At 42.3% G+C, this 19,111-nt stretch overlaps 1 protein-coding gene across 1 annotated transcript in view; it reads left to right on the top strand.

The window, feature by feature from the left end:
- The first annotated feature begins 4,062 nt into the window (after positions 1–4,062).
- Positions 4,063–19,111, top strand: part of STX7 (syntaxin 7) — a 30,646-nt gene continuing 15,597 nt past the window's right edge. The window contains exons 1-2 of the mRNA XM_084285001.1: positions 4,063–4,188; positions 10,986–11,131. Coding sequence (XP_084141127.1) covers positions 11,050–11,131 — 82 coding nt within the window. The 5' untranslated portion in view covers positions 4,063–4,188; positions 10,986–11,049. The remainder of the gene's footprint in view (positions 4,189–10,985; positions 11,132–19,111) is intronic.

Below are 19,111 nucleotides of genomic sequence, written 5' to 3'. Positions count from 1 at the left end.
CCCTTGCCTTTGATGTTTACATAGCCTAGTTTTATCATGATTCCTCTCTGTGTTTATTTTTCTCTGTGGTTTTGAAAAGCAATGAAGGCAATTATAAATTGTAAAATGACAATGATGATGAGCTGTAAAATGATGGAGATTGGTTGCTCAACAATGACCTCATTTTCAAAATGAAAACCTATCAGATTGTATCAGAGTCAGTTGCTAACCTCAAAGTCCATAGATTTTATTTTTTAATATCTTTTCTTTTGTAGATTTGTGTTTCTTTATCCAAACAAAATATTATCATTTAATTTTATGCCTTGTATAACTCTTTATCATTTTGAAACAATCTGGCTGAAGAGAAAGACTGTTTATTTCCAGGAACCCCTGTTAATTAAAGACTAGGCTTTGCAATAATAATGTCAGCTCATTTCACTAGCGCAGATACAAACATATTGTGACCTTTGAGAATTAAACAGCAAGGCAAAGAAAGATTTAAAAATAAGTTGCTAGTAAACCTTTTCTTAAACCTTTTTTTTTTTTCTTTCTTTTTTTCTTTTCTTTTTGGAAGCATTATCAATATGCTGGGAACAGATTTTTTTCTCTGGTTATTTAAAATATGTACTATATGTTAATTGCTGTTGCTGTTGAGAGTAAGTACCAGTCTAATTAACATGCAAATGGTCAATTGAGTTTTTTAAGCAAATTTATAGGCCGTTCTGCGACGTAATTAGCCCACAAGCTTGCTCAGGCTGGAAACAGTCATCTGCCAAAATTTGGAACAGCATCTGGTGTAACAGGAACCTAATCTCATTTCAGGATTTGAAGCTGATAGCGTAATTAAATCAGCAAATGTAGACAACAACAATAACAGGAATTCTTCGTGCTGATGGAATGCATTAACAACAACTGTCTGAGAAGGCCTGCTAGACAATTTGCCGTAGGTAGCAAATACAGGTAGTATGGCTCTCTATATCTAACGTCAGAGGCACATGAATGAAATGTGATAGCAGAGAATGACATTTGCCCATAAGGTAAATTATGCACCGCATACACACCACTCACACCTGAGAGAGAAGACACTCATTGGAAATACAAAGACAGGGTTGGGTTTCCTCCCTGTTGCGTTGTCATGTGTCATGCAGGCATGAAGAGCTGCTAAGTCCCTGTGTCACAAGCAGCTCTGACGCCTCTGCCACCCTGTGCTCCCTCACCCTCCACCCAGGGACAACACCTTGTAGGAGCAAGAGGACGCCAGGATGGAGGCAGGAAGGTGGAGTAGACCATGGACTCAGACACTGGGTGAGGAGGAAGGGGTGTCATTTCCAAATCACACTACATTGGTCTTGGTCTAATTTAAAACACTTTCAAATATCATATACCACGATAAATACGAATAGCATATTTTTGAAATGACACCCCATTAGTTCAGTTTTACATGCAATAACAGGAATAAAAAATGGCATATACTTTGATCTTCACAGTCAGTGAATATCCAGAGCATCCTCCATGGTATCTGCTGAATACTCAGAATACCCTCCACGCCGTGTCTGTTCATGCCATGGTCTCAACATTTGTCCCTTCTTTCTCCAGGCCTTTCCCAATTTCATATAATCAATTGATCACGCTCCAAAAGAAGTAGGAAATGTATTCTGTAAGTAGGTGAACATGTGGTCTGAACTCAATACTCAGGTAACACAGAGGTGGGAGCTGTGGGAACTACGCTAATGGCATGAGTTCATAAATAAAATTGTGTAGCAGCACTCCTTTCTTGCAGCACTGAATATAACACTTAGCAATGGCTTCTTCACAGTTCCTGACCATACGTTACGCACCAGTGAAAACACTCGTATTTGCTAGCAAAAGAAATTATGCAAAAACTGAATATACTGCCATTTTAGCTAAAAGGGTAAATCAGAAAACAGATAACATTTTCCCAGTCTTGTTTTAAGGACCCAATCTATACCAGTACTCAGTCAATAAATAGGACCTTCTGGCTGGTCTCTTAACTGTATCTTATTTTGTATGATTCTATTATAGAGGCCATTTAAATATTTTCAGAGTAAGGACAATGTTGTTATGTAAAGGTTGTTCTATAATCCAACTTCCCTACTAACCTGTAATATCTTTGTAGCAACTGGTTACATTAAAGAATAACAAATAACATCACAAACATTTTTAGTTATTAAACAATAAAAGGTGGATACTAGGTGAGCTAAGACCCTGTAAGAACCAACATTTTGTACATAAAACACCCAGTGTCTCTAGGAAAGCATTTCCATAGAGAATGAACATTGATCTATGACTGTGTATTACCTCCAAACTACAGAAAGAGGTACCAAAATGGTGATCTGCAGATAAAGCATTGTTACTCATAAAGGCACTCTGCTCCATTTATTATTACTATTTTATTATTGATATTGGAAGTACATATTTGAAATGAGATAGTAAAAGATGTATTGTTTTCTGGGGAAAACTGGCAGTGAGCCCAGCTGAGGCTTCACAAAGCAGGAGTGGCCTGGCTTGGTCAATAGAGTTTTTATGACTGCAACTTGGAGATAATAATAAAGCAAGGCCTTAATTCAGAAGGGAAGTGCATTACACTCTCATTAGTGCACCATCTAGTGGGATAATCCTGGATAATCTCCAGTGTTTCAGCAATGTGGGGGTAAATTTTCCAATGCAGCACTGCTAATCAAAATGGCATATTATAACTAGAATGAAGTTATATATAGTCCTGCATCAAATGAGAAGACAGGCACGTCACAATGTTTTTAGATGTTTCCAAGCATCAATTAACTTAAATATATGTAGACTTACTAGTGTTGGAGTTGACATTGTCTTTCATTTGAGCATTCTTTGAGAAACATTAAAAAACACCTATGTAAAGGGTACTTTTTCAGACTTTTTACTTCCACTGCATTGTGTTTGTATTTTATTGGACTTTATTAGTGTTACTTGGTCACAATGTTATTAAGGTTTTCACTGCTCAGGTTATTTATAAATGTTAGCAATGACCGAGATCTGTGGTGTAGCAGAAGTAAACTCCCATGCCTGTGGTGCAGCTCCAGGGGAGGAGGAGGAGTGCACTTTCCAACTTCCTCAGGCCAGGCTGGGTGTTGTAGAGGAGATGGCATTCCCTGACACCAGTACTGTGTGGTTTGCTCTGCAGCATTTAATGTGTGAGAGCATCTCACAGATTAAGCAGCCCAGCCTGCGGGGCTCTGGGGAACATCTGATCCTGTAATTTTCCCTTTGAAAAGCGGAGCAGGATCCAGTAGCATTCCTAGCTGCCGTGCAGGCCTACAGGCTCATCTGTCGCTTGTTCTCAGGTAACTGGGTCAGCCCCATGTCCCAGCTTCTGGCTCTGCCTCCCATTGCTTCAGCTTTTTTAGGCATCTTTAAACATATTTTTATTTCCCGCTCACCTTCATCTTACGTCTAAGTGCCCACCCACTTCCATACATCCATACAGATGTGGTGATCAAGACTGAAGGTCATGCAGGAAACTAGCCTAATGACAGTGCGTGCTTGTTTCCCTGTGCACACTTTCTCCAGAACTCCTGATGCATCTTTTCCTGACCTTACATTCTCACATCCCCCTTCTTTTCCACTCATGCCGGACTGTGCTTTATGGAGAAGCTGGCAAGGTGCACGAGTGCATTTTCTCTGTGGAGTGTCCTTTACACACCTGAGACTGTGTGAGGTGCGAGAACCATGAGGCCAGCCTGCTGGACATCCCTTCCCACCCGGTTAGATCAAAACACTCTCTACGAGCCTACAATCAGTCAGATACATATATTTTATTTATTTTTGATGTTAAAAACTGGAAACCTTGGTCTTTACAAACATTGTGTGACGGGTGACAAGCGGGCTGCCCCCACCGCCCCTCGCCGCGCCCTCCACCCGGGCTGAGGCGGCCACACGGCAGCGCCCCCTGCCCGCAGCCTTCCTCTTCATCCCCTTCTCCTTCCTCTTCCTCCTCCTTCCTCCTCCTCCTCCTCGGCCGGGCCCTGCCCAGCCCCGCGGCCGCTCCTCCCCACGCCGCCGCCGTCATGTCGGGCCCCCGCCCAGCGGCAGGACGGGGCGGCGCAGGGCAGCCCGGCCCCGTCCTCCGTCCCTTCCCCTCTCCTCCCCTCCCTTGCTCGCCCGTCCTCCCGCCGCCGCCCCAGCCGTGCCCGCTGGGACCAGGCTCGCCGGGGCCGGGTAAGGGCAGCGGGAGCGGGGCCGCCTCCGTGCCCCCTTCCCCGGGGGGCTACCGGGGGGGGGCAGCGGCGGGGAGGGAGGCTGGAAGCGGGGAGCCACGGCCTGGCGGTCAGGCCTCGGGGGGTTTGCGCTGCCTCCTGCCCGGGGTAGGGGGGCGGCATCTGGGGGGGCTCCGTGCCCGCCCTGGTGTCGTGCCCGTGGTGGGCAGGTGGGGCGGGCGGGGTAGCCCCTGGGCGCCGGGTTTGGGGTGGGTGCTGGCGATGGAAGGCAAGGGGAGAGTCGCCCTGTCCTGCTTGTACGTGTGCCTGGTAAGGCAGCGAGAGGCATCTCTGCTGGCCTTGCGGGAAAATGCCAAGTAATGCTGCTGCTTGGTGGCTGACAGTGGAGAGAAACTCAAAAAAAAATATAATATCAGGAGCTATATTTCATCCTCAGCATCCCGGTAGGCCGTGGAGAGGCCTGCCATGGCATGGAGTGCCATGGGGCTGATGTGAGCGTGTGGCCCTCAGCGATGGGGCTGCCCCCGGGGAGCTGAGGGCGTGCAGCCCGCTGATCCCTGCTGCCGGTCCCTCCGTGGCTCCCCGTGAGGTGTTGCGTGTCTGTCTCCAGCACGAGCAGCTTGCTGCCTTGCGACAGCTCTCGGGTCCCTTCTCATCCCTCCTGGTCCCACCGGTGTGATTCCAGTCCCCGGCGTTCGGCCTCCTCTTGGCTCCTAAGAAACGCAGTTCCCTCTGCTGAGGCATTTCCCTGAGAACTAACGTGTTACTAAGCTCCTATGTATGTGTGTATGCTCTTCCTCTACTTAGTTCGTTATAAATATTGATCTGGATGAATCGGACAACGATAAGCACGTTCTTTTTTTAGCCGTGTATGGTCCAAGAGGCCCAACAGTATTCCAGGCCTCCCTAATTTTATTTTACACCGGAAAGTTTTAGCGCTTATGCTGTAAATGTAACTCTTACGTCTTTGTTGGAAGAGAATTATTTCTAGGGAAATGACCATAGCGCTGACCACTTACACAGTCTAATAATTCTCTTTTATCTTAAAAAATAAAAATAAAAATACATGTAGTCGTGGTGTAAGTTTGTTGTTGATGTGTTTCAGCATGACTAGTGAGGCAAGGCCGAGGGAGTTGGGCAGACTGGGATAGGAAGGTACCTTCTGACATCTTCTGTGTGAGTGTTGCCGCATTAGAGAGAAGCAAATTTTAATCAAACTTTGCTTGCTTTTTTGTTCCCTCTTTGGATTTAAGCTTACTTCTACCTGAAACCAGATGATAAAAGACAATCTGGAAAGTTTATTTATTTATTTTAAGCAGGCAGAGAGGAGTTAACCTTGGTGCTGTTCTGTTTGCACGTTCGTTGTGCTCCATAGTTTTGTGTTACAGAAGCCCCCAGAGTGCCTCTGTGGGACCAGGCATCCAGCACATCAGGAGCTGTAGAACACAAAGTGGAAAACGTGGTCTGTTTCGCCAAGTATTTTAGTCCAAGCACGGGGGGGAGAAGATGCATCCAGACACAATGAACTTACCTCACTCATTCACCCTGGAGAAAGTAGTGACAGCCAGTAGTGACAGTGTACCTTACAGTATACAGTCTGTCCCTTGTACAAGAGCTTTATGGTTGTTGGTTTTATAAATTTAATTTTACTGCAGAATTACTGCCAACATCAGCAAAGATGCTCTCTAAAGAGCGTGATGTGTTTTGGGCTGCCTTATAGAGGAGCCAGAGTCACTCTGTGGATGCATCCTGTCTCATCTCAGTATTGGCTGGTAAAATCTGCTGAGGTGGGGTGGGCTGAGCTATGCCCTAGTGCGGAAATCTTACGAACTGGTGCTGTTACTGTGATACAAGTCTTCTATAGCTAACATTGTGACTGGTTGGTCCAGACTGGTGTTTTCACCCTATTTGAAAGATGTAACTATTTTTTTTTTTCCCCTTTTGGGCAGAGAGTAGTTTACAAAGGAAGGCACATTTAGGAATTGTTTAGGAAAAGCTTTGTTTCTGTGACCTTGTTTAAAAAACAAAAGCACATCTAAGAAATCCACATGACTTGTCTTGAGATATTTAAAGGCACAAAATCCTAATTCATATTTAAATTTTCAAACATGTTAATTGAATGCAAAATGTAGTTTTTGCATACTGAAAGTTAAAGATCCGTGTAAACATTTCTAGGTCCTGATCCTAAAGTATTGCTTAAATAGTAAAACCATTGCTTAAATGTTCCTTATCTTGATGTTGTGTATTGGTAACTTTTGTAGGAGAAGGAGAACTGTTAGAATATCTGATGGAGAAAATGCAAAGCGAATCCGTTTTGTATAAGATGCTTATTAACTCTAGCTTACCAGAGCCTGTAGTGGAGTTGGGTGATGGCTGCTGAGCTCCAGGGCATCCTCTGCTCGTCAAATCACATCATTTTGTCCCGAGGAAGCTTTCAAGGATGGCGCCAGGGAGCTGCTTGGTTGTGGAGATCCCACTTCTTTGGTCAGCAGAAAGAAGTCTCTGCAATCAGCAGTGATCTTACTGGAAATAGCCAAGGGAAAAATGGATTTTTTCTGTGCCTGATAATCACTTTTCTAGAAAGCAAGTCGATAGTAAGGTGCATTAGTGGGTTGGGATAGTAGGAATGACTGTGATAAGTAGGAACTCGTTAATGTAGAAATTAGGAAAAATATTTACTGGTCCTTTGAATACTTTAAATTTCATGTATGTACAGTGGGGTATTGCTTCAAGCAGTAAGTGTTCTGATTCTTTTTTTTTTTTTTTTTTTTTTTTTCACTTGTACCATCAGACTCAATTCTTTGGACTTTTTTTCAGAGGTTTGACAAGCCTCATTGCCTCTAAGCATGATCAAAACCAGAAACAAAGATGGCAAACAAAAGATAAAAGGTACAATCAAAGTCTCGCACCAGGCTGAAACTTTTAGAGGAACTGAAGACCGCCACAAGTGTAGCTGTGTTCCAGTTTGAATGCAAAGTGTACTTCCCTGATCTGCACCATCTTATTGGTTCCCATTTAAAAAGTCATGCAAGCAGTAATACCAAAATGCTTCATGGTGGAGTAGTTAAACATTGTGGAACCGAAAAGGGATAATTTCTATGGAAATGCAGAACCCTGATGAAGGCTCCCGTTGCCCTTGTCTAGAAGGAAGTGCTTGGTACTTCCTTTTAGTTTGTTATTTTCCCTGGTGGTTGAAATCCTGACCCTTGCCACTGGCAGGACTCCCCTTGACTTCCCCAGGGTCAGCTGGCGGTGTTTCGGAGGGGTGTGAGTAACTCGGGGCTAGCAAGTGAGGGGTGCGTGAGTGGAGGTGGGGGTCGGTCAGTACGGACGCCTGAGTTGCTGTAACTAGAATGAGGAAGAAGCTCACACTTCCCGTTTGTGGGTGTGTTTTTGTTGAGGGGGGTGGGGGCTGTTTTTTGTTTTAAATAAAAGTAAATAGAAATTTTTCCATGCCTTTGGCCTGTTCTGTGGCTGGGAAGTGATGAAAGCTGATGGCTGACCACTGAACCCCTCTTTCCTGTCTGTTCCTCAGACTTGTCAGAGACCAGGAGCTTACCCTACCACCAACTTGTCTTATTCCTGTGCTCTGGAATACCACTGCGGGTGGAAGAGTTTGTATGAGTTGAGACAGCTGTGAATTCACACTGCTATCCTACAACATGACTATAAATCTTGGTTAAAATAAGTGTTTTTCCTTGCCCGACCCGATGCCCTTCCTTTTTCTTTTTACTGTAACTTTTTCAAATGACCCAGTGGACTTCCCAAAGAAGCAACTTGAGAAACTGAAAGAATATTCGCATTTTAGATATACAGTTGCTTTGTTAGAAACGTTGTCACACTACCTGCAGTTGTATGTCAAAAGCCAAAGCTGTTTCATGTTGTCGAGAAGCAGAAAGCTTTTTAAATACCAAGTTCCATTTAGAAAATACAAATCAATTGGGTCAACTGTTATCGTTTTGTGCATTGTTAAAATGAGAACTATAGAAATAGCAGTGGAGATGTTCAGCTGCCAGTTACAAGTGGGTCACAGACTCAGTACTATACAGCGTAATCTAATTACAGTTGTAATTTTACTCCTCTCACCTATTCTAGATAGGGTGCTGTTTCTTCATTAGAGAGGACTACACGTGCTAACCCGTATCCTGTGGACTTCACAGTATTATCATCTGATCATCCTCTCATTAGGTGTTATGTTTGGCTGCCCAGCTGTGTAGCCAGAAAGTTGAAAGCTCCAAGCCTTGTGTGTTGTATAATCTGTATATTTGATGGAGCACCACAGCAAAGGGCAATGCAGCTTCTTTAAAGATACCCAAATGCAGCTGTAGAAATTTTCAGGACAAAAAAAGTCAAGCACTTTCCTTTTGTCAACGCTTGAATGGCTGAAAAAAAAAAAAGTTACATGCAGCTGCCTGGTGAATACATATGTGAGGGGAGAAAAAACAGCCCTAAAGGACTGTTTCAGTTCTGCAATGTTTTTGCACAAGATGATTGGTCTCTTGCTGGCTCTTCTGCTCAGCAACTGCATTTTAATGTTTAACTTTTAACATTAAATATAATATTTAACTAAAAAGTATTTTTAGCCAGTACTGGCATTCCAGTCAGCATGCTGCTAACATGTTTAGGAACAGTTGTAACTTCCAAAAAAGAAAAAGCAGTGTCAACAGCTTAGAGAATTTCTCTTTTTTTGAACTGACATCTTTTAGGTGTTTTATTTGGATTTTACGTCTATGATTGACTAAGTAAAGAAATTCTATAATTGCAGTGGGAAATACAATGTACTAAGCTGTCGAGCCACTCACTTGCTATAAATTTTACAAGGGTTTGGGCTTAAAATACAGATTCAATGCAATATTGCCTGGAGTTTCCAAAGAGATCAAGGGTTGTTATGCTAACTTTGGTCCAGACAAGTGGGATTTAGGCTGTCTGACTTCAAGCTTTAGCCTGTGACCCAAAATAACTTGCATCTGCATGCAGTACACGCTAAGATAGGAAATACACTGCAGAGTGACTTGTGGGTGACTGTACAGCAAGTACGTAGAAGAATGCAAATACTCTTGCTGTCTCTTCATCTGCAGGCAGATTGTTTATTACTAGGGGATACTTCAGGGCCTGAAGCCTCCAGACAGGAATTGGGACCCTTCTCAAGGACATGGAGGGTTTGTCTGCACGGTAGCAGCAGCTCATTCATCTAGCACAGGTAACGTGCCCTGCAGGGCAGCACTTGTGAGCCAAGCCTCTAGTTGTATCCATGGTGCAGTTCTGGCACGGGACGTTTTGTGGGGCTGACCAGTGCAATCTCTTGGCAACTCTGCCAGGAATGGTGAGCACAGGAAGGTTTGGTTTTCTTTCACCCACAGCTGCTCTCCCAGACAGTCATGTGAGAACAGGCCTGTTGTAAAACAACTGGGGTTTTGCTGCACTGTATTAATATATGGCATTTCTGAAGGTGAAAAAAGTTATATTTGGCATCAAGAGTTGTAAATTAGCTTCTTGTGTTCTGTTGTTTTGTATTACTTTTTCTTTAAAAAGTTTGTAAGGACTCGAGTGGCGTGAGTTTGCAGATCATACAGCCGGTATCACACTTGACAAGTCAGTTGGCTTTCTCACTCTGTTTCAGCAGTGCCTTTTAATGAGAAGCTGATAGCCCAGGAGAAGAGCACTTTGCATAGAAGGTCCGGGTCAAACAGTGGAAATGCAGGGAACTGTCGAGGTTAAAATGTTAAACTAGTGAATGTGATGTGCAGAGGATTGGAAAGGGTAAAATAAACGAAGCGTGACCTGTCTGAAATTGTGGGTTTGCGTGCATATGCTTGATTAGTCTGCGTCCTCACTGCAGAGTGAATGAATGCCAGTTTCAATTTGCACATGTATCCTTAGCTAATTTGGATGTAGAGCATCATTGAACTTGGGCTGGAACTGGGGCTGTGATGAAGGAAAGCAGACTGGGATGTTTGCAGTTAGTTACATGCTGTGTAATTGCATGTGTGCCCTTTTAGGGCAAATGTATTTGTAAGTATATTTGTGTTACTGATTTTTGGCCTTTTAAAATAAGGTATGATAGTCCTTGGTGCAAAAGACACCCCTACAAATGCATTTGTGTACCCAGACTGCAAAAAAATGAGTTCATCTTGAGAAATACAGCAGCTGAAAAGGTATAAAATAGCAATTCACAGAATTCAAGTGAAACTAATTACAGCTAAAACTGAAATTGGTAAAGTCATTGGTGGTAGGAGGACACAGGATGCCTCATTCACTCCCATACCTTACAAGAAAATGCCTTTGTTTTTCGCAGCAATTTAACATGCTGTGTTGTTTTGGTGGGATAAGTAATATATGGTATGGAAATAACCATGCAATTGGTTTGGGGCATAATTCCTCAGAGGATTTGGCACTCACAGAGTAAAAGTTCAACTTTTTCTTTAATGGCAACAAATGAAAACGCATACTTTTCCTTTGCTTACACCAGGGAAAGTGTTAGAAGTTTGACAACAGAAGTAGTTTCTGTGATGTAGCAGCTGTAGAGTAATTGCAGATCTTAAGCTGTGAATTTTAATAAACTTAACAGTTATCTTACTGTGGGAAATTTTAAAAGGATGTCACGTGTCACATTCGTATTTAGCACTTACTTAAGAAAAGTTTTGTTAAATTCTGTTTTGAAGTACTCTGCAGAAGAGGGTAAATGTTAGTATATGGAGTTTTCTTTAATCTTTTCCTCTGTATTTTTTTTTTATGCTGATGAAGACCTTTGTAAGTGAATGAGCAAAACGTAACTCTCTTTTCTGGGTGTGATTTTAGGTGTGCTTAACAGGTGGAGACCCATTTCCATCGTGGATGATCTTGACAGTAAATCTTCTCAGCCATGTCGTACAGTGCCGGCTTTGTGGATCCTAATCAGCTAGCCCAGCGCATAACTTCTAACATCCAGAAGATCACACAATGCTGTAAGTTGAATTTATGCATGTTGATACGAAACTTCAATAGTGGCGCCCCACGTTCTATGTTAGTTTCTCAGACTCATTCATGGGAATTCACTCCTTGACCTCACCTGCTCATTTGATGTGTTCGTGGCACACCACAACGCAGATGGAGACCTTCAGATGTGTGGTTGAACGTGATGTGTACTGGAGAAGTGCAGCATCACTCTGTATTCACAGAACAGATGTATAATTAGTAAGACAGCTGCTGGTAAAAAGCCAGTTTTGTTCTGGCCAGTTACATGGCACCTTAAGATTGTAGGTTGGGGTGTTTGCTGAACAAGGATTGCCTCAAATATTTGCTGGAGCTTGAAGTGCCTATCAGAGACTGAAGGCATGGCCTTACAGCTTGCCCTTGGAAATACATACCTAATGTGCAAGTAAGGTTATGCAAGCGTTAACATGCCTTTGCTCAGACTCATCCCACCTAATGTTTTAGCCACCTAACTAAAGTGTTAAAGTTAGAGGTAAGTTAGGGCAGTTAGGGTTCTCAGTTGTTTCCCCGTTTCTCCATTTTCAGTTATCTCTCTGATAGGTTTATTTTATATGAAAAGTAAATATAAATTGATTTTGCGAATTATGCAAAGAGTACTGTTTCTCGTAAGGGAGCTAGCCATCAACAGCTAGGTTTTGGCATGCATGGTTGTAAAGTTTTGAAGGACTTCGTGCGTGTGTAGAATTAAAACTTCAGATGAAGTCTGATCAGTTAAGTGTATCAGTTTTAATTAAAACTTTGATCTTTGTTTTGCTAGACAAATTTTAGGAGTTGGTACTTGTAGCACAGCTTGGTGACACAGATTGGGCTGAAATTTCTTTAAATCTTTATTTCCTTAGTCATTAAATCTTTTACAAAGAAAAATTTTAGTTTTGCTTTATTGAAAAGTTTCCATACGTTCGGGTTCTGTTCCCTCAACTAAAAATTGGCTCTGTAAGCCCTTGTGCTTTGTTTCCTGAAATCCTCTCAGTCGGTTCTGTAGTCTTTCACTTTACAGCATCATGGCTTCTTCCAGAGGCAGCTTCCAGCCTGTGGCAGACACATTCGTTTTATTGTTTTTGTTTTGTTCTGTTTTTTAGCTTTCCCCTCAATTATCTACTTGTTTTCAGGTTTAGATTGGGCCATCTAAGGGCTTGAATACTTTTTTAGCTATTATTATTATTAGCTATATTCCTGATTTAGGCAGTACTGTGCTTCAGAGGTTTCATGATAAAACAGTTCTATAGGAAGCAGCATTGGTTGGAATTAAAATATTTACAGTAGTACTTTACAACTTCTAGGTTGAATTGTTTAGCCCTGCCAAAAGTAATGCGTTTGATCTGGTTCTTGGTTAACCGGCTGTAATATACCACACCTATAAAAGATCAAAAGCATACATTAAACGTCAAGCACTTCGTAATGCATCTGCATGCTACCGCTGCTATATTGATACTTGTGTTCCTTACCTCCTGTCTTTCCTAATTCGTTAGCCCACTGTTACTGACCAACAAAGGTCTGTGCTGGTTAAGCACACCAGTAGTGAAATCAACTGGAGGTATTTGTTTTTGGTTTGGGCTGTTCTGCGTTAATGGAGAGGACCATTTAAATCAGGTAACAGCTGGGTTAGCTTAGCACTCTTTTAACTTTAAGGAACAGATTTTATTGATCTGTTGATCCAATCATGCAGTTGATTTATGTTGAAAGCGTGTTAAGAGTTGTAGATTGCTTTTGCCTTGAATAAGCTGCTGGTAAATTGGTACAGTTGATGCTGGTTGTAGTAGGCTCTCCGAGTTTCCTTGGGAAAGAGTGCACTGATTGGTGATTTTTAAGGACCCTGAAGCTATAAACTCTCTTGGAAACTCAAGCCAGGAAGGCAGCTGGATGTCTCAACCTCTAGAAGGTTCTATGGAAAGATTCATTCAACTGTTCTTTAGAAAGCAAGGATCCTTGCTCTGTTTTACATTTCCAACGCTTCTGTAGAAACAAGTGATTATGACATCCCATAACAACGTCTGGGGAGTGGAGTCTACTTTCCTCAGCCTGAAAAGATCCAAACTCATGTTTTGCCTATCAGCACTGTCTGTGAGCTGAGATTGAAGGAACTAGTCTGAAGCGTTTCTCTATGCTGTTTGTTAAAAGCAGTTGGAATTGCAAAAATAAAGGCTTCAAGGCTATCTTTGGTATTCAGTGCAGAGTGGCAGGCCTTAGGCAGAAGAGGCAGAGAGGTATAGAGAGCTCCAACCTGTCTGGTTTGCAAGTGGTGTACCTATTATCAAGGTTTTTTAATCAGTTTTATTGAAGGAGCAGTAATAACAGAACTTGGTTTCATAGGTCACGCTCTCACCTACATGGTAGCATAATGATAGCTGCTATAATGTAAGGAAAATCTTATTATCTTCCTTCAGGATGTACCACTCTCAAATACTTCGTATTGGTTGCTCGTTTACTGCAACTGGATAGACAAGGGAAGAGTAATTCACAGAAGCGAGATGAGCCAGCAAAAAAATATTTCTTTATGGCAGACCAAGTCCCGCCTGCTTACAGATTTTTGCCAGGGATGTAGGGATATAATAGGGGTATGCCTATTAAGGTGAGAGCATTGAGTCTATTTTGTGATTTTTTTTTTTAATTTTTTCTCAGTACAAAACAAAATCTGATCTTTCAGCAAATGGAAACTTGAGATTAAAATAAGTAAAACAAAAAGCCTAATTTAAAAGCTTTAAAATATGTTTATTTCAGGTTTCCTGAAAGTGTGAAGATGAAGGTCAACAGTTATTTGAATCTGACGGAATAATTTTTTTTGTGTGTAGCAAAAAGAGGGAAAACATTTGGTTTTCAAACAAGCTCCAAATAGAAGCAGATTGGGAGTTGCATTAATTTACAAGGGCAGTTGCACAGCTGTAAGAGTAGGAAAGATAGGATTGAAGGAGTAGGTGCCCCTTCTCAGCTGGAGAGATTTGTGCTCTTGTGACAGGGACTATGCAAGATGAAGTAGCTAGCCGTGGGTTTTGTGTTGTTTTCCCCACACACACACACACACGTTCTTCTCAAGCCTCTCTCCTGTGTGTGGGTCATTGAGGAAGCAGACTTCTGTGCTTTTGCTTTGCTTCTAAGTTGTTTTTGTTTGTTTTTGCACAGAGCTACAAAATTTTGTACAATGCCCAAAGACCAAAAATAGCACAGGCTACGTAGGTAACTATTGTGGCTCCACTGATGTCTGCAGACTGTGCTTAGGAGCTGTTGCTTTCGAGGCAGTACAGCAGCATGCTGCATTTTGATAGAGAGCTCAAAACAAAGCCTGGTGTTGATAAAGCACAACCAGTCTTTGAGTTAGGGGAATTTCCGGTACAGAAGCTAATCAAACAGATACAGAACTCACACCAGTGCAGCTGAGGCACTCATATTCCCTCACTGCTCCTCCCTTCCCAGCTCCCCGAATTCATAAAGGTTGCAGTAGGGTTTCGCCCAACAGTAGCTGTGAAGTTGGTAAGAATGTCATAATCTACCCTTGCTTGGTTCTGACAAGGTTAGCGATAGAGTATTTGACTCGTTCTTGTACACTGAAAATCAGCCCTGCTGGAGAAGCACGTGCTCAGCACACCAAAAATGATTTAAAAATAATAATAATAGTCATTCAGTAGCCAAAATCAGATATGGCTGGGGTGAGTCTGTCTAGCTTTGAGAGATTCTTTCTCATAAAGACTCTTGCATTCAGCTGACTACTTATTTTCTGTTTGTTGAGGCAGCACAATCATCAGTTCGCATAAAACACATTCCCAAAAGGTCGACCTCAACTGGCAGAGATGGCCTTCTGTGATTCTTTTATCATGTGATGCCTCTCCTGTGACAGCAAGTTTGTCTAATTTCTGGTGCATCCCAAGCATTCTGTAGGCCAGTATTTTCACTGGATGTTGTTAAAATAGGAGCTGAATTAGATGCATCATATGACTTTCCATTTTGCTTTATGTAACTGTAGAAAATCATAACCATAGACTAAGCCCTGAGGAATATTAGAGTTCTGTTCTATGCCTTTTACAGGCTGAAACATTCATGAGAAACTGTTTCTTCCACCATGTTTGTATCACCAACAGATTCACACGAATATTTTTCAGCTAAAGAAGGACACAGATGGCCATGTGAAAGGTAAATAAAATCACCGAGGTGTTGAAATCACAGCCTGTAAGAAAACAGAATTCTGTTTTGTCTATGTGTACAGTGTGGTTTTGTACAGGTGTGATTTTAAAGCAAGTAGGGCTTGCTGAGACTATAACAATGGTATTGCTACAAATTTCCAATTAGCTGCAGTTAATGAGAACTGGACTTTGTGGGAATTAGTTGAAATATACCTTTTTTTATTGTTGGTGCTGTCATCAGGAAGACTTCTTGGATCTAGGGTGAAATTTCACTCTTTAACTGATTTCAGTAAAACCAGGAAAAGGCTGGTTACTTAAGGAGGTTAAGTTCTGGTCCTTTGCATTTCCTTTTGTGGTCTTTCCCAAAGCTGAGGAATTGAACTTGAATCTGCTATATCCAAATCGTAACCTGAATGTAGAGGGTAAGAGGAGGAGGAGGGATTCAGATACTTGAGATCTTCCTAAATGTGTTTCTTTCTGTAATGAGGTGAAGTCATGAAGCCTCACAGTTCTTGTAGAAGCAAACCATCTCTGAAAACTTTAAGCATGAATTGTGTGTCTGCTGTTCCTAGAGGCTTTGTTCGGTGTAAAGTAGCTTTTATATTTGTAGTATGCCTAACAGATTTGTTTATGGATTTGGAGAGTTTTTTTGTTGTTGTTCTAGGTTTTGTCTTGTTTGTTAAAACATTATGGCTCTGTGGGGAAAATGGCATATGAAACTGTGCCTTATGTGGATGACTGCACAAGAGGTAGAGGGATTTATTTATGTTGGTAGCAGAATAGAGGAAAAAATGGATCTTCCATGTAGACCCCAGAGCACTATTTGTGTCAGTGTGTGCAGAAAAGGCAGAATTTGCCTTGTCCTGCATTGTTTTGCTGTGCCGTAGCTGACTAGTTTAGGGAAGGTGGGGAAGAAAGATCTCTGTAAATTAAGCCATTTTAATTTGGAAGTGATTTAAATAGGGATTGTAAAATCACTGCGCAGTTGCAAACAGCACTGTGATTGGTGGAGACATTTGCAATTTTGTCTGAGCACCTGTTGCTCCAGCAGGTCAGTGTCTTTCTGGTGCTGGGCTCCTCATGCTCCTTCCTATCTCTTGACAGTCCATTTTCAGAGCCTCTCTAAGGTAGTTAAAATACTTCATCCAATTCAATTCTGTTGGATTTTCCTCCTTTGTGGGCAAGAAAAGAGGAGAATGCATGGCAGTTTGGTTATCCAGAGAGCCCTCTATCAAATGTCCCATAAAGCTGGTGTGCAATATGCTGCCCATCTGTAAGGGCTGTGAATAAACCCAGGGCCGTGGTTGGCTGTAATTGTCCCCGTGAGTGACAGGTATTTCCCTGTGCTGGCCAGGCGGTGATGTTGCGTGTCCCAGCTTCCATGTCAATGCCTGAGTAAGCTTCCTGTGTTAATGGCCTGAGCTCTTAATGAACAAGCTTTCTTTGCCTAGGTGGGTTGGGGTTATGGTGTTTGTGCAGCTATTGGACGCTGCAGAATTGCGCATCACTTACAAAACATAAATTCTTCTTTAGAGAAAAGTTCAGACTTCGGGGTTTCAGGGAGTTTCCAGGGAGAATTTAGGCTATGAATACTAAGTGATTGCAGCTTGGTTTAATGACTTCCCCTCAGCTGAGCTGTAATGATTGATCACACGGTCAAATATTGTTTACCCAAAAATGTGCATTTAGTGTGCTTTACACCCACATTAGGAGGACAGGCATTACTTCAATCCCACTTGACGGTTTCTTTGTAAGACCATTGGAAATGCTGGTACTCTACATGAAATGATTACAGTTCAACTGAAAGAATTGAAGGCAGATCCTCAACTCCAGACACCGCTACTTACATGTATGTTTCTGGTCACTTGGGGGCACGATTCTATTTAGAAATGTGAGAAGCTAATAAAACCTAAGAGGAAAGGGTAGAAGACTTAGTGTTTTCTCACTCTTTTGTACCAATCAAGTCCTCAGTCCTTAGAGCTCTGAGGACAATCTTCATTCCATCCCTCATTTGATTACATAAGTACTTCAGGTACTGTTCCTCTGCACTGATGTATTACTCTGTTTTAAAATAATCAGTGTGATACATTCAGTTAAGACAGAATTAGATAAATAACTTGAAATCAAATTGCTGACTTTTAGATAATTGCAATTAAGTGTGCTCTTGGAGCGGGTGGGTTGGTTTTTATTAGGTTAGGGTTTTTTTGGCTTTAATTCCTGTTGAACTCTTACTCATGGGCAAAGTAGGGTTAGCAAGGTGTATGGCACAGGAGTGTTGGTTTACTTGAAATCTTCAGTGAATGTGAACTGCACTAATAGTTCTAAAGAGGTACTTCTGCTCATTGCAGCAAACTCCAATATGCTGATTTTATTGCAACTACACCAGGCTGTTTGTTATATGCAACAGGGTTTATAAAAGGTCAGTCCACGAATGTTTTTGCGGTATCTGTCCTTAGCCAAGTAGTTTCAGTCAAAGCACAGAAGGAAAACTCATTGAATTGGATTTGAATAAATTGAGGAAGTCTGTCACCCCCAAGCAAAAGCTAAACAATTTGTAGTGGTGTCATTTTTACAATTAATTCTCCTGTTCCAATAATGTGTTCTGAAGTGACTCTGGAATTGATTGGATTCCACGCAGTCTGCAACCGGGTGTGCTGTTTGTTGACTCCCTTGGTCGACTGGAAACGAGTAGGTAACTTCTTCATAGTTACCCAGCCACTGGTGTTGTGTGTAAGATCTTTGACAATGCATTTCTGAAAGGTAAGCGTGCTGCTGTTGTACACGGTGCTTATTTGCCACGTGAAGCTGTAGCTGAGCCAGAGCCTCATGTGGAGCAGACTTTCCCTTTTGTGTGTACGAAGGAGTGCTTTGCTGATCCTGTTTATTCTCTTTGGGCTCAGGAGCTAGAATAATAACTAAAAATCAGTGACTTTAAATCTCTACTGATAGTTTCAGTCCTTCTGAATTTAGATCTATGAACTCTCTGCACTGACTAAAACCCAATCTGCCCCTTTTTTAGTAAAAGACAGCGGCAGGGGGGTGACCCCTCACTGTTACAGCTCACATTCAGGAGCAGCTGTAGGTGCTGGCTGAAACAGCGCTCCTTCTTCCTGTGACGGGTCCTAGGCGTTGCTGTTCTGCAGTGCAGATTTCGTTGTACCTGCCCTGCCTGCTTGGCTGGTTGTTGTCCTCTTTGTAGGCTGATACCTGGTGTTTGCTGCTCGTGATTTTTCCGTGCATGCCCAGTGGGCGCTGCACATCCTGTGGAATCATTAGGCAGTAGCTTTATTAAATCCGGCAATGTGGTTGTTCAGGCTTGGACTGTAGCACTTAGGGAAATTGCTGCTCCATGGCTACAATGCAGTGGTGTGTGATCCAAATAAGAAGTGAGTTTCAGGCTGCGAAGTGGTAATAAGCAGCACTTATTAAGTAATTTTTTTCCCCCAGTTTTACGTTTCTGTGTTGTGGCTTCCTTTTAAGGATTCTGTGGGCTGTGTTGATTCACCTCACTTCTCAGCTGTGAAGCTGCAACAAGATGAAGATGTTCACAGTCAATTGAGGGTTTTAAAGTTTAGTTTTCTAAATGCTAGACTGAGTAACATAAAACTGAATGGGAAGGTGGCTGATCATAGGTAAGTTGGGAAGGCATCTCTCCTGTAGTTGGAGTTATTGGTTAGTGCTCCTCAGGAGCACTAGGGACCATCTAGGAACCACCAGGAACTCAGGACCATCCTCAGCGTCCCTTGTCTCATGCTAGAGATGAGTGTAGTGCTTGGACATCTCTCAGTCTTACCAAAGAAGGTGGGTGACCTGCTGTCCTCTCATCATTCCCCTCTCAGT

The sequence above is a fragment of the Netta rufina genome, assembly GCF_964035555.1.
Source record: "Netta rufina genome assembly, chromosome: 3".
NCBI classification, from domain to species: domain Eukaryota; kingdom Metazoa; phylum Chordata; class Aves; order Anseriformes; family Anatidae; genus Netta; species Netta rufina.
This window is presented reverse-complemented; position numbering and strand designations above follow the sequence as displayed.